The sequence below is a fragment of the Gopherus flavomarginatus genome, chromosome 4, assembly GCF_025201925.1.
Source record: "Gopherus flavomarginatus isolate rGopFla2 chromosome 4, rGopFla2.mat.asm, whole genome shotgun sequence".
In the NCBI taxonomy this organism is placed as follows: domain Eukaryota; kingdom Metazoa; phylum Chordata; order Testudines; family Testudinidae; genus Gopherus; species Gopherus flavomarginatus.
In genome coordinates, this window is record NC_066620.1 from 96,314,338 (window position 1) to 96,330,035 (window position 15,698).

Here is a 15,698-nt window from a genome sequence, read left to right on the forward strand (position 1 = left end):
CAAAAATTGAGGCCGAAGAACAAAGCAAAGAAGCTGAACACAGGCGACAGATGGAGATGAAAGAAAAAAAAGAAAGCATCAAACTGGCAGCCTTCCAAAGAGAACAGGCAGCCCAAGAGGCAGCACACAAAAGAAAACTAGAAGAAGAAGAGGTGGCCTACCGAAGGAAACAAGCAGAAGAAGAGTTGGCCCACCGCCGAGACATGGAAAAACACCAAAATGGTCTACTAGCTGGACTGGGAGAATTTGCAGTTGCCTACCTCGATGATGTGGCCATTTTTTCAGACTCCTGGCCCGAACACCTACTACACCTGGAAAAGGTCTTTGAGCGCATCAGGCAGGCAGGACTAACTGTTAAGGCCAAAAAGTGTCAAATAGGCCAAAACAGAGTGACTTACCTGGGGCACCAGGTGGGTCGAGGAACCATAAACCCCCTACAGGCCAAGGTGGATGCTATCCAAAAGTGGCCTGTCCCACGGTCCAAGAAGCAGGTCCAATCCTTCTTAGGCTTGGCCGGATACTACAGGCGATTTGTACCACACTACAGCCAAATCGCTGCCCCATTGACCGACCTGACCAAAAAGACCCAGCCAAATGCCGTTAAGTGGACTGATGAGTGTCAAAAGGCCTTTACCCAGCTTAAGGCGATGCTCATGTCTGACCCTGTGCTCAGGGCCCCGGACTTTCACAAGCCATTCCTAGTAACCACAGATGCATCTGAGCGTGGTATAGGAGCAGTGCTCATGCAGGAAGCAACAGATCACAACTTCCATCCTGTCGTGTTTCTCAGCAAGAAACTGTCTGAGAGGGAAAGTCACTGGTCAGTCAGTGAAAAGGAATGCTATGCCATTGTGTACGCCCTGGAAAAGCTACGCCCATATGTTTGGGGACGGCGGTTCCAACTACAAAAAGACCATGCTGCACTAAAGTGGCTTCATACTGCCAAGGGGAACAACAAGAAACTTCTTTGTTGGAGTTTAGCTCTCCAAGATTTTGATTTTGAAATTCAACACATCACAGGAGCTTCTAACAAAGTAGCTGATGCACTCTCCCGTGAGAGTTTCCTGAAATTCAGTAGTTAAAAAGTGTTCTTAAAATGTAGAAGTCTGTTAGTTATATACTTAGGGGTATATGTAAAGGTGCATGTGTTGTATTAATCTGTTTATTTTCAAGTTCTAGAAGGAAATCGCCGCCAGTGAGCTTCCCCACTGTCTGCAATTTGGGGGGCGTGTCATAAACAGATAGCTAAGGGTTAATGTCTCTTTCACCTGAAGCACCTGACCAGAGGACCAATCAGGAAACCGGATTTTTTCAACTTTGGGTGGAGGGAATTTAGTGTCTGACTCTTTTGTCTGTCTGCCTGCTTTCTCTGAGCTTTGGAGAAGTAGTTTCTACTTTCTAGTCTTCTGTTTCTAAGTGTAAGGACAAAGAGATCAGATAGTAAGTTATATGGTTTCTTTTCTTTGGTATTTGCATGAATATAAGTGCTGGAATGCTTTGATTTGTATTCTTTTTGAATAAGGCTGTTTATTCAATATTCTTTTAAGCAATTGACCCTGTATTGTATCATCTTAATACAGAGAGCCCATTTGTATGTATTTTTCTTTCTTTTTATATAAAGCTTTCTTTTAAGACCGGTTGGAGTTTTTCTTTACTTCAGGGAAATTGAGTCTGTACTCACCAGGGAATTGGTGGGAGGAAGAAATCGGGGAGATCTGTGTGTTGTATTTGCTAGCCTGATTTTGCATTCCCTCTGGGGGAATAGGAAAGTACTTTTGTTTCCAGGACTGGAAACAGAGAGGGGGAGTCACTCTGTGTAGTTTCACAGAGCTTGTGTCTGTGTATCTCTCCAGGAGCACCTGGAGGGGGGAAGGGAAAAAGGATTATTTCCCTTTGTTGTGAGACTCAAGGGATTTGGGTCTTGGGGTCCCAGGGAAGGTTTTTCAGGGGGACCAGAGTGCCCCAAAACACTCTAATTTTTTGGGTGGTGGCAGCAGGTACCAGGTCCAAGCTGGTAACTAAGCTTGGAGGTTTTTCATGCTAACCCCCATATTTTGGACGCTAAGGTCCAAATCTGGGACTAAGGTTATGATAGGGGGAAGGGCTCGAAACTTTTAAAATGATTGCAGGTTGGTGATGTGTATGTTCCAGTCCTTAGAACTTGCAAGGCAGGGAGATGACAGCTCCAAAAATCCACTCTCTCTCTCTCCCCCACGCTCATCCACTCTTTTGAAAAGCACGTTGCAGCCACTTGAACGCTGGGATAGCTGCCCACAATGCACCACTCCCAACAGCACTGCAAATGCTGCAAATGTGGCCACACTGCAGCGCTGGTAGCTGTCAGTGTGGCCACACTGCAGTGCTGTCCCTACACAGCTGTACGAAGATACCTGTAACTCCCAACTCCCTCCCCTCCAAGTGTAGCCATACCCAAAGTGGGTAATTCCCAGCTCCTTCCCCTCCAAGTGTAGCTATACCCAAAGTGGCCTTAATTTGCTTTATTCTACTTGGAAGCTAAACTGAATTAAGGCCACTTTAATTCTGAATGAGATATCCACACTGGGGTTTAAAGCAGCCTATCTAATCCACTTTAAATTCACACCTTTAGGTAATTCAGATTCATCTTCTTAAGTGTCCCCATGTACACAAGCCCTTATACTGGCATAACTGCATCCACCTGGGTGGTGGGGGAGGTTGTATTGTTCTAACTATACCAATATAGTTAAAGTGGTACCAACTGTATGTGTAGACAAGCCCCAGCAGCTAAATCATCACTTAGATGCCTATACACACATTTGGGTCCCTAATATTTTTCACCCAAGCTTGGATGCGGAACATATTATTATAAATAAACAAAATAAACAAACCAAAAAAAAATTAAATCCAAACTAAAAATGTATGCAATTAATTATTGTATGCTACTCTTGAGAGAGAAATAAATACAAATGTGGAAATTCAGGAGTTAACTTCTATGAAGTCCTTAACTCAGCATTTTGTACCCACTTCATCTCATGGTATTGCAGAATAAATACATAATAATTAATAATGTATATCTATGGAACATTCCATCACTTGCGGATTTCAGAGCACTTAAACATTAAGCCTCACAACACCATGGAGAAGAATGAAAGAGATGTTGTCCCCATTTTATAGACAGCCAACCAAGGCATAGGGTGAAATTCATTCCTGTTCAGACAGCCAGCAGAAAACATAAGCACCACTTAAGTCTTATTTTGTGGACTTAAGTGGCATATAGGTCTTTTGCTAAAGTTCACTCAGAGAGATTAAGTGACTTGCCGAAGCTCAAGTGGGAAATCTATGGTGAATCTCAGAACAGAAACAAGCCCTCTCAACTCAGAATTTTGTGTTTTACCCATAATACCATCTGTGCCCATAAGAGTAATAAAAGATTCATACATCGTAGGACCTCCTATTCTATCAGGTTGTCCTACCCCTACACTAAGACAGAATTGTCCTGTATATGTAAGGAGATAATAGACAGGGAGGACAGTCTTGTGGTTAAGTATCAGAGGGGTAGCCGTGTTAGTCTGGATCTGTAAAAGCAGCAACGAATCCTGTGGCACCTTACAGACTAACAGAGGTTTTGGAGCATGAGCTTTCATAGGTGAATACCTACTTCGTCAGATGCATGTAGTGGAAATTTCCAGGGGCAGGTGTATATATATATGTGCAAGCAAGCTAGAGATAATGAGGTAGTTCAATCAGGGAGGATGAGGCCCCGTTCTAGCAGTTGTGGTGTGAAAACCAAGGGAGGAGAAACTGGTTTTGTAGTTGGCAACCAGTTTCTCCTCCCTTGGTTTTTACACCACAACTGCTAGAACAGGGCCTCATCCTCCCTGATTGAACTACCTCATTATCTCTAGCTTGCTTGCACATATATATACCTGCCCCTGGAAATTTCCACTACATGCATTTGACGAAGTAGGTATTCACCCTCGAAAGCTCATGCTCCAAAACCTTTGTTAGTCTATAAGGTGCCACAGGATTCTTTGCAGTCTTGTGGTTAAGATATTGGATTTAGACTCAGGAGAGTCCCTGGTTCAATTCCTGGTTCTGCCACAGATTTCCAGTGGGACTTTGGGTCAGGCACTTAGACACAGGTTGTTAAAGATATTTAGGTGGTGGTGTTGTGCTCAGTATTGCAACACCTGACTGATTTAGGAGCTTAAATCTCACTTTCAAAAAGGATTCTGGCACTTAAGAACCAAAATCACATTAACTGTCACTAGAATATTGGCTCCTAAATGTGTAAATCCCTTTTGAAAATGAGGTTTAAGCTCCTAAATCAGTTAGGCATTACAACACTGGCCACAGCAATGCCTAAATATCTTTAACAATCTGTGCCTTAGTCTCTCTGCTCTTTAGTTCCTCATCTCTCATCCTTTTGTCTGTCTTGTCTAGACTGTAAAGTCTTTGGTGCAACTGCCTCTCCCTAGGTGTCTGTACAGTGCCTCACACAATAGAGTCCTAATCTCAGTTTGAGCCTCAAGGTCTGACCATAATACTCATAATAATAATTAATTATAAAATACATTCCTGCAATTCAGATTCTAGGAGCTCCAAAGACTTAGAACTCGTTAAACACACTCAGTTGAGCACTTCGGTAGTGTTTGCCTATATTATTGGGATAATGTAGGTGAAAAATTATTCAAGCTCTGGCATTAATACCATGGCTAACTTCAAAAACATCCCTTACCTGCACAGGAGTCTCCAGCGTGTAGATATGTTCCCCACGGACATTGTAGAATTTGACGAGCGCACTTTTCAGAATGGCACTGCTACCTAGGTCAGCTAGCTGACTTTGCTTTTCCATGCCTGCTACAGCCAACAGGTCTCCCTGTGTACACCACTGCACCACCACATCTGAAATCACAAAGATAAGACACCTGTGGGGTAGGACACTGTCACCAATAATCACAACCAATATGGGTAGCAAGTCCCATTATCAAAAGTTACTTAGGAGCCCAGCTTTCACTGAAAGTCAATAGGAATTAGACTCCAAGGTCAGTTAGGTGCTGCAACACTTAATAAAGCAATACCTAAACACCTTTAAAAACTTAGATCTTAAGAGGCATACGTCCCACTGACTTTCAATAAAACTTAGGCTAATATGTCACTTAATGCACTTTTAAAATGTTATCTGCTCTATCTTTAATAAAATAAAACTTAACAGGTGTGTAAAAAATATATTGCCATCTTTAGCTTTGCGAAGAATCTACAATGTATATCAGGGCCTACATTTTGGATGTAATATCAGCAAGGAGCAAAATAATGTATTATTGATGTTATATACAATATACATATCAATACACACACAGCTAATCTCTTTTGATCAATAGGGATCCCTCTCCTACAGACGTCTGCCCAGGCCTTCATTTTGGGATGCTGATTTCTGTCCCTGACATCCTCCAGCCCTCTATCTACTTCAGCAAGAACACAGGAATAATATTTTGTGTTTCTGCCTTCAAGGTCAATGGCAGTTATGTGTGTGCAAGGAATACAGAACAGGCCTGTAGAGAGTTTTACCTTTAAACCTGAGATGGAAGGCAAGCCAGACAAACTCTGTGCTCAGACGGGGATGCTCGATCTGCCAAGAACCTTTTGAATACAGTGTTGTTGTAGCTGTGGTGGCCCCAGGATATTAAAGAGACAAGGTGGCTGAGGTAAAATCTTTTATTGGATCAACTTCCATTGGTGAGAGAAACAAGTCTTTGAGCTTACACAGAGCTCTTCTTCAGGTCTGAGAAATGTACTCAGAGTGTCATAGCTAAACACAAGGTGGAACAGATTGTTTCAAGGGGTCATTCAAGGTGAAGAGGCCCATTAACACCTCTCCAGTCATAAAGGAGGGGGAAAAAGCCATGGGTGGTGGTTAGTTGGGTTACAGATTATTGTACAGATTATTGTAATAATCTAGTGTCTCTATTCAGTCCATGATCTTTAGTGTCTAACAAAGTTATGAATTTAAACTCCCAGGCTCATCTTTTGAAGGTGTTGTGCAGGTTTCCTATGAAGATGAGGACTAGAGGTGAGATATAGAGTGATTGCTTTTTCACAAGTGTTCACCCACAGGAGATATGGTGTTTTTGTCTTTTATTATTTTTATGAGAGAGTTCATTTGACAGTGCAGTGATAGTATCATATCATAACATGGTTGTCACTGGGGTACTTAGTGTACTGAATGAGGTACACAACATGTGATAGGCACGTGTAGGACCTATCGATCTTGAAAAGTGTGTTGTGGAGGGTATTGAACATCGTAGCAGTAGAAATGTTTGCAGATTTTGCAGCTGCTGTTCTGGCAGGGTCTGGTGCCACTGTGAGTTGATGTGTGCTGGTCTGTGGGGAGCTTGCTTCTGATGAGCTTGGAGAGGTTGGCCCTTCAAAACAACTCCCCGACATGTGCTGTACCTCACCCAGTGCACCAAATGCCCCAACAACAACTATGTAGGTGAAACCAGACAATCACTGCACTCTCGAATGAACTCTCACAGAACAATAATAAAAGACAAAAACAGCATATCACCTATGGGTGAACACTTTTCACAAAGCGATTACGCTATATCTGACCTCTCAGTCCTCATCCTCAAGGAAACCTATAAAAGATCTTCAAAAGATGAGTCTGGGAACTTAAATTAATAACTCTGCTAGACATTAAAAATCATGGACTGAACAGACAAGCTAGATTTATGGCTTATTACAACAATCTATAACCCACTAACCCCCTACTCCTGCTTCCCTCCTCCCCATAAGTGGATTGGTGTTAATGGGCCACTATTCCATGAATGATTCCTCGAAGTATGTTTAAAAGAGGATAGAGAATAAGATGGAAAATATCTTATTGCCCTTATATAAATCCACGGTATGCCCACATCTCAAATACTGCGTACAGATGTGGTCTCCTCATCTCAAAAAAGATACTAGTACTAGAAAAGGTTCAGAGAAGGGCAACTAAAATGATTAGGGGTTTGGAACGGGTCCCATATGAGGAGAGATTAAAGAGGCTAGGACTTTTCAGCTTGGAAAAGAGGAGACTAAGGGGGGGGATATGATAGAGGTATATAAAATCATGAGTGATGTGGAGAAAATGAATAAGGAAAAGTTATTTACATGTTCCCATAATATAAGAACTAGGGGCCACCAAATGAAATTAATGGGCAGTAGGTTTAAAACAAATAAAAGGAAGTTCTTCACACAGCACACAGTCAACTCGTGGAACTCCTTACCTGAGGAGGTTGTGAAGGTTAGGACTATAACAGTGTTTAAAGGAGAACTGGATAAATTCATGGAGGTTAAGTCCATTAATGGCTATTAGCCAGGATGAGTAAGGAATGGTGTCCCTAGCCTCTGTTTGTCAGAGGTGGTGATGGACAGCAGGAGAGAGCTCACTCCCCCTGGGGCACCTGGCATTGGCCACATTTGGAAGACAGGATACTGGGCTGGATGGACCTTTGGTCTGACCCAGTACGGCCATTCTTATGTTCTTAACTATTTATGTCAAACAATCTGTTCCACCTTATCTCTCTCACCAAGAAAAACTGATCCAATAAAATATATTACTTCACCCACTTTGTTTCTCTAAGAATTTTTGTAGACATTTATGGGCAAGAAGCGATCTTCAAATGAAGACGCAGAATAGAAATGAGAGTTGGCAGAAAGGATCTCAGAATTGTTTTAAGTTGTCAACTTGTCATTTTCTATGTGCAATTTTAATATGGTTTTGTATTACTGCAACTGTTTCCTTTCTGATATTTCTCACTGGGACTATGCTTCTGAACATATCAGAGGCAGGATGTTTGTTTCTCAAGTGGATTTTTTCATAGACTAGCATACATGATGTTCCTTGATATTCTCTCCCTGAAAATGTTTCTACAGTGGGATCTAATTTCTCTTTCTAGAATACTATGACAGACATATTAGAAATCAATGAGACAGATAGACCAACCCCATTTCTAATAACCTGCCTAATTCTAGGTTTACCCAAGAGAACAGAACAACCTCTTTTGGGCAAAAGTCCTAGGTGAGATGCTGTGCCATACCTGAACTCTCAACCTAGTAGGAAGAGGGGGATTATGGTGGATATAAGCCACCTTTGTGCCCTCTTGATCCTGGCCTGCTCCAGAAGCTGGGGTGGCTCCCAGCATAACTGAGACAGCTTTGAAGTCTAAGCTATGGCAGCGTCTCTGGAATCTGCACAACGCTGTGTGCTGCAGCCCCACTCCTAATATGTCCCTCTTCCCCCCACAGCCACCCTCCCCCAACATGCCCCTATGTCAGGGATTGTGTGTGTGGGGGGTGTCCTTGAATAACAGCCTCACAGCTATCTTCCTCAGTTCCTGCACCACGAGAATCTTCCCTGGCAGCAACTGGGGCTTCTACAACCCATTTATGCTGCTCCCCGTCTTTTACCTGCTGCAAAGAGGCCAGAGTAGAGGTGAGGATCTCATTTCTAGTATTTTTTGGCCTCTTTCTTGTCCTCATTTCAAGAAAGAAAACAAGGACATTAGTGTGGCTTATGTAGATTTCTGGGTTTAGAAATCTGGCCTTTGAATAATTACAGTTACAGTTTATATCATTATTATTTAGTTTGTGGTCTCACACAGAATGGGCCTGGCACTTCTCAAATGCAGAAGACACAGTCCCTGCCCCAAGGACCTTAAAGTTTAAACAGACAGAGACTGATGGGAGGCATATGTGGGGGGGGGGGGAAGAAGTGGAAGGATCACAAGCAGAGTGATCCTGGTAAAGACTATATTTAATGTGTCTTGTTAGTTCAGCTTTCCTGGTGATGATAAAAGCCACCAGAACTGGCCTGCCACACGAGGAATAGTAAGCTGCCTCCCCTGAAGAGGTGTAGTAGCAGATACAAGTTAAATGCCTCGGAGCTCTGGGACACATTACTTCTGGGACAACGTTACTCCATACAAACTCTTATTCTGGGCTGTGCCCACAGGGGACAATTGAGGCCTGAAAGAAAAGCAACTCATGTAACAGAGTTGGGTTCAGTGTGGGCAGAGGCACAGCTTCTATCTAGAGCATAAATTAAAAGGTAAAATGTACGGATTAAAGGAGACTGTTGACTAGTTCAGGACCTATATTTATGGGTCTTTTACAGGAGTGGGTGGGTGAGGTTCTGTGACCTGCAGTGGGTAGGAGGTCAGACTAGATGATGATGATGATCCCTTCTAGCCTTAAAGTCTATGAATCTATATTTAACTTGCCTCAGGTCTGTTAGAATTTCCATGAGTCTTTGGTGGCTGGAAAGAGGAATTTGAGTTTAGGGAAAAGCAAATTTTCTTCCCACAGCGAAAGCAGCTTTTTTCCTAATGCAACATAATATGAATGTTCCTGGCAAAGTGACTGACAGAAATTTTTACACCTAAAGCAAAGCTGATATAACAGCAAAAATATGTTGATGTTGCTTTGGGTGTGATATTTTCAGAGAGGGCTTCTTTAGAAAATACATATAGCAGCCTTCAGCAGTCTATACAGACGGAGGAGCCTGTTGCAGAGTCCACAGAGCAATATATGCATATTTCAAACACAGACTCATAGACAAGAGTTCACATGCAATACTGAAGACTATCCAGTTGCATCTGAAGAAGTGGGTATTCACCCACGAAAGCTCATGCTCAAAAACGTCTGTTAGTCTATAAGGTGCCACAGGATTCTTTACTGCTTTTACAGTTAATATGAGGCACTTCTAGTAGTGCCCTCTGTGGCTAGAGAGCACAGAGAAACTCTGTGTGGTGTTCTCCCACATTCTTAGCATGAGATGATAACCACCAAAAGTTACAAAGATGCATGACAACTCTCTTGACAAGAAGAAAAAACATGGGAAATATGAATATACTTACAGCAGCAATCCCTGAAATACCTACAGGTATACAGCAGATCATAGGCAGGCTCAAGCCACAAAATGGTGATATGACCTCTCTCTCTCTCTATCTCCCCCATTGCCTCTCCATAGCCTGATCCTACAAGGTGCTAAACATCCTCCATTCCAACTGAAATCAATCACACAGGCGCACAATAAAGATGCCGGTACGATAGCTTGTGCACTAGCATTTAGCCCCTGGGGTGGGGAGGTTACATGATCATACATACTTCAGCAGGTCTGATATTCCATCTAGTATAGGGTAGTGGGAGAAGAGACAGACAGATATAGGCCCAGATCCCTGGAAACGGAACGGGATATGGCTTGTGTCTCTTGATCCTTGACTGAGCGCTGGGCCAGTCCCCTGGTGGACATTAGACAAGAAAGCAGCTCTAAACTGTCCCAGCTCCCTCTGGCACTAAGGAGCCATTCTGGCAGCTGGGGATTCCCAGATCATAGGGGTTCCTCCCACCATGACACCATTTCCCTGACTGAACCCCTTGGCCTGGAGAGGGCACGAGGATAGGCAGCATAGGAGCCTCCATGTCACCCAAGGATCCCCCTATGCAGGGTGGATCTTCCCAAAGCTAACCAAGCTGATTTTAGGGCAGCTTTACACCAACTGTGCCAAACTACCATGGTGTGGCTAAGGATCTGCCCCCAGAAAGTAGTAGTATAAGTCTATGCAAAAACCTATATTTAATGCAATGTTAGGGCCGAAATAGCTAATGCTCATAAGACAGGAAATTCCAAAATGTAGGGCCCCTACACTACAGCAGCATTGACTCATGTTCTTTTTTATTATACACAGGAATAACAAACCAACAATAGTATTCTAAAGGTTATATTTTAAAAGAAAACCGGGCTAGAAGATACAACCAGTGTGAAAGGTAGCCGAGTTAATCTTGGAGGACCAATTTCAACTACTGCAACCTCCAGACTTTGAAGTTTTTGATAATTCAAGATTAATTCTGAGATACCACTAGTTTTTTAACGTGTATTTTTCCAGACTTTTAAAGACATAATATTAGTGGAAATAAAAGAAAAAATGAAACCTGGGGCTGGCTGTCTTGTTGAACTCACCAAAGCTAACAACTTCCTTGATCAGAAGCCTGTGCCAAAGATTTCCTGGACTGAGGGCACTTTTTCTCTGCACAGCTTCCAGGCTTTACTAGAGAGGCTTCCAGGATCCACGTATCTGGATCTACTATGACAAAAGTCACCTTACATGGGGAGCTTCTAAAAGATCATTGTTAATACTAGCGACCTAAACCCAGCTATTCTTTACATAATCTGAATCTTGAATACTCAGCCCTGGCTCAGTGGGACTTGAAATATCAAACCATGTTTAAAGAAAATCATTTGAATCTGGAAAAATATCATGATGTTACACAATTGGCAAATCCTTAAGAAATGCACTTCGTGTTGCATTCAGGCTTGAATTTATTCTCAGATCTGGAAAATCAGAAGTGTTTGATTTAACCACGTGCAAAATGTCTAATTGAAACAATGGGAAAGTGCATAATTAAAAAAAATCTTACTAAAAAGTCCCCCAAATTTGCTCAAGTGATTTCATTTTCCCCCAGCAAACTCAGCCACTAACCCCCTCATCCATGGTCTGAGCTCAAGCACTGAAGATTTCAGCGCACTACTATAACAATAGTACATATAGCAGGGGTCGGCAACCTTTCAGAAGTGGTGTGCCAAGTCTTCATTTATTCACTCTAATTTAAGGTTTCGCATGCCTATAATTGTACATGGTGTGTGTTACACAGATGCATAAAAAATGGCAAAGGGTGAAATGACCATAGTGCATTTTGTGTAAATATTTTGTTTTACGTTAATTCCTAAAACAGAGGTGTTAAGGATGAAGTTGTAGCTTTTGTTTGTGTGGATATTGTAAATATCAGGAGGTCAATAAGCTCATTTCTTCAATTCTTTTTTCTTCTGACTGAAAATACACTTTTGCCTGTCTATGATTATAACATGCAGCTCATATATTGTTTCTTATCTATAGAGCACTAAGTGCTTTATAAAAGGAGATCAGTATCATTATCCCCATTTTACAGATGGGGAAACTGAGGTACAGAGAGCTGAAGTGGCTTGCCCAAGGTCACCCAGCAGCAGAACCAGGAACAGAGCCCAAATCTCCAGACTCCTACTGCAATACACTATCTTCGAGGCCAGATTCTGCCTCTCTTACCCACTCTGAGAAGTATCTTAGGACCCGATTCAGCATAGCAGTTTTGCTATTATACCATGAGACTTAATCACACACTTAATTTTAAGGATGTGCTTAAGTACTTTTTTTGTTGAATTGGGGCCTGTCACAGGGAAGCTGGCCCTAGTAAATCAAGTAGGTCCAGCTCCCTCGGTGCCAGAGCAGACTGGTTCAATCAGGAAGGGCAGGTAAGGGCTGCCAGAGTCAGTCAGAGGAGACTCAATGAGGGAGAGAGTCCTTGTGAGAGTCAGTCAGGAGAGGTAGGAGATTGGGAAGTCTCTGGGGAAAGCTGAAGAGGGAGGAATTGGCTAGGAGACTATGTTTGGGACCTGGGGGGAAGCTGAAGGCAGGAGAGCATTAAGATGGGTTTGCTGGATGGCGTCCCCAAGAGTGCTCGAGTCAGAGGGCTGAAGGCAGGAGAAGCAGGGAAGAGAGTTGCCTGCTATCTCTAAGCCAGAGGGCTGAAGACAAGGGCCAGAGAGGGCTGATGGCTGGGCAGCAGCAGAGAAGCTTACCAGCTGACATCTCCAGGGCCAGAGAGCTAGACCTGGAGGAACTGAGAGGGCCAGGAGAATGAGGCATGTTCCCCTGGCAAGGATGTGCCCAGCAGAGACACTATGGGGGTTTCTGTTGGGAAGAGCGGCGTGGCACTCCAGGTGGAAGGGATAAGAACACAAGATTGGCCATGCTGGGTCAGACCAATGGTGCATCTAGCCCAGTATCTTCAGACAGTGGCCAATCTTATTATTCTCCCCTCATACAGAAGCTGTTCCATGTCCCTAATAATTTCTGTTGCCCTTTTCTGTACCTTTTCTTCCAATATGTCTTTTCTGAGATGGGGTAACCAGAGCTGCACGCAGTATTCAGGGTGTGGGTGTACCATGGATTTATACACAGGCAATATGATTTTTTTTTTTTTATTATCTGTCCCTTTCCTAATGATTCCCAGCTGTCCTAGTATGAGGACTGGAGATGGCTGCACCAGAGAAATGGAGCACAGTGAGGGACCCTAGGGCGGTATGTTACACTGTTCAGACTATGCTGGGGAAATCTGGACTATGGTAATAGGACTTTTGTTATGATTAATATACATGGGACATCTGTAATAAAATTGACCCCTCAAGGCCTATATATCTGCAGAAAGACTCTGTGGACTATTTCTGTGGAGTCTGAAAGGGGAATCTGTGGCAGGCATATGCCTACTAAAACACAAGACACCGCTTCCAGTTGGGGTGGCAGTTTGATGACAATGTCTTACTCTGCAAGGAGGTGTGCATGCGCACATAGACAAACAGAACTTAGTAAATATTTAGCTATCTAAGGTATTATAACTAATCACTGGAGTTTTCCTTTTCTCACAATGACTTGCATCTTAATATTTCTACCTAGTACTCAATAACTCTACCAGCTATAACTTACATTTGGCTGCTACAGGAATGACTGATCCCATAATGAATTTAGGATACAAAGAAAACTAAGTTACCTGGGCATTCATAAACAACCACATATAGACAGGACCGTTATGGCATTAGCCTGGAGGAAAGCAAACTGTTTCATTAGGTTTTAATATCAGAAATGCCTCCTAAAAATATAAAATCAACTTATTTCAAAAGCAAGAAGTCTAATAACTGTGCTTTGCTTTTATATCAGTAGGTGTCACTGCTGACAGTGAGAATCACTGTAGCAGGTACCAGCCTATAAGAGGCAAGACACTAAACACAACCATATAGACAATAAATAAATTAAAACATCAGAAGAAAAACTGTATGTGAGGGGAGAGGATGTCTCTCTCTTGTACCTTTCAACCCTGAGCGGATGACAGTAGGAGACAAGTCATCATAGTTGTTCATTAAACTAATGTCTCCTGACGTGAAGCTGACAGTGAGTAGTGGTTTGGTGTTCTGCACTGGGACCGGATATGCAGCTGGACCATCTGCAAAAACAAGATTGTTAAGTAAGCAAAAAAGGAGCTATCAAATGTGATTAAATCCAGGTAAAAACACATTTCAGTCCAGCCTGCTGTCACAGTGACCAGTTCTGAGACTTGAATTCTGCCTGGTTATTTTTTCCCCATGGATATGAGCAAAGGCAAAACACACGTGGATAGTTAGTCTGCCTCACTGACACTATGAAACCAATCTCTGACCTGTACCCTCCCCATCCGAAGGACAATAGCTCTAGAGTGCGATCACAAGAAACTGAAAGCAAATTTTCCACTTCTCTACAGTATTCTAATATTCCTGCCTGAAACTCTATTGTTGTTCCATTTTAGGCCTATGTCTCTCTCTCTCTCCACAACCCCTCCACCCTCCCTGATGGCACCATTCATTTCAGCTGGAGTCTGAAAGTACTGGGTAGTCAGTGTTACCAAGCAGGGCCGGCTCCAAGTTTTCTGCCACCTCAAGCAGCAAAAAAAGCCGCAGCAGCGCGATCGTGCCACTCCACTCTTTGGCGGCAGGTCCTTTGTTCCAACAGGGACTGAGGGACCTGCCGCTGAATTGCCGCCAAAGACCTGGACGTGCCGCCCCAATAGTGGCTGGAGGGCCGCCCCTTGGTATTGGCCACCCCAAGCACCTGCTTCTTTAGCTGGTGCCTGGAGCTGACCCTGTTACCAAGAAGTGACAGACTTGGTACCAGACATTTCTACCATAGCACATCTATAAAGTACTATACATATAATACTGCATTACACATCTTATAATCATACTTACAATTATTTGCTTGCTACATTTTATCACATTGGGGGATTCTGCGGGAATATCATAAATGCATCTGAGTATTGTAACTAGCCTCCTACAGATTATAGTGCTTTAAATGTTAAGCGCTAACTAGTGTACTCTCTGACCAGAGTCCAAATATATCCTACATGCAAGGGGGGTATGAGCAAAGGGTCAGTCCTAGGGCCGGTTTTGTTCAATATCTTCACTAATGATCTGGAGGATGGCGAGGACTGCACCCTCAGCAAGTTTGCAGATGACACTAAACTGGGAGGAGTGGTAGATATGCTGGAGGGTAGGGATAGGATACAAAGGGACCTAGACAAATTAGAGGATTAGGCCAAAAGAAATCTGATGAGGTTCAACAAGGACAAGTGCAGATTCCTCCACTTAGGATGGAAGAATCCCATTCACTGTTACAGACTAGAGACCAAATGGCTAGGCAGCAGTTTTGCAGAAAAGGACCTAGGGGTTACAGTGGATGAGAAGCTGGATATGAGTCAACAGTGTGCCCTTGTAGCCAAGAAGGCTAATGGCATTTTGGGCGTATAAGTAGGGGCATTGCCAGCAGATCGAGGGACGTGATCATTCCCCTCTATTCAACACTGGTGAGGCCTCATCTGGAGTACTGTGTCCAGTTTTGGGCCTCACACTACAAGAAGGATGTGGAAAAATTGGAAACAGTCCAGCGGAGGGCAACAAAAATGATTAAGGGGCTGGAGCACATGACTTATGAGAGGCTGAGGGAACTGGGATTATTTAGTCTACAGAAGAGAAGAATGAGGGGGGATTTGATAGCTGCTTTCAACTACCTGAAAGGGGGTTCCAAAGAGGATGGAGCTAAGCTGTTCTCAGTGGTGGC

At 43.1% G+C, this 15,698-nt stretch overlaps 1 protein-coding gene across 4 annotated transcripts in view; it reads right to left on the minus strand.

The window, feature by feature from the left end:
- Positions 1–15,698, minus strand: part of TULP4 (TUB like protein 4) — a 298,059-nt gene that overhangs the window by 55,225 nt on the left and 227,136 nt on the right. For all 4 annotated transcript variants that reach the window (XM_050949426.1, XM_050949427.1, XM_050949425.1 and 1 more), the window contains 2 exons: positions 13,918–14,052; positions 4,718–4,884 (listed from right to left, as the gene is read on the minus strand). In XM_050949426.1, coding sequence (XP_050805383.1) covers positions 4,718–4,884; positions 13,918–14,052 — 302 coding nt within the window. The remainder of the gene's footprint in view (positions 1–4,717; positions 4,885–13,917; positions 14,053–15,698) is intronic.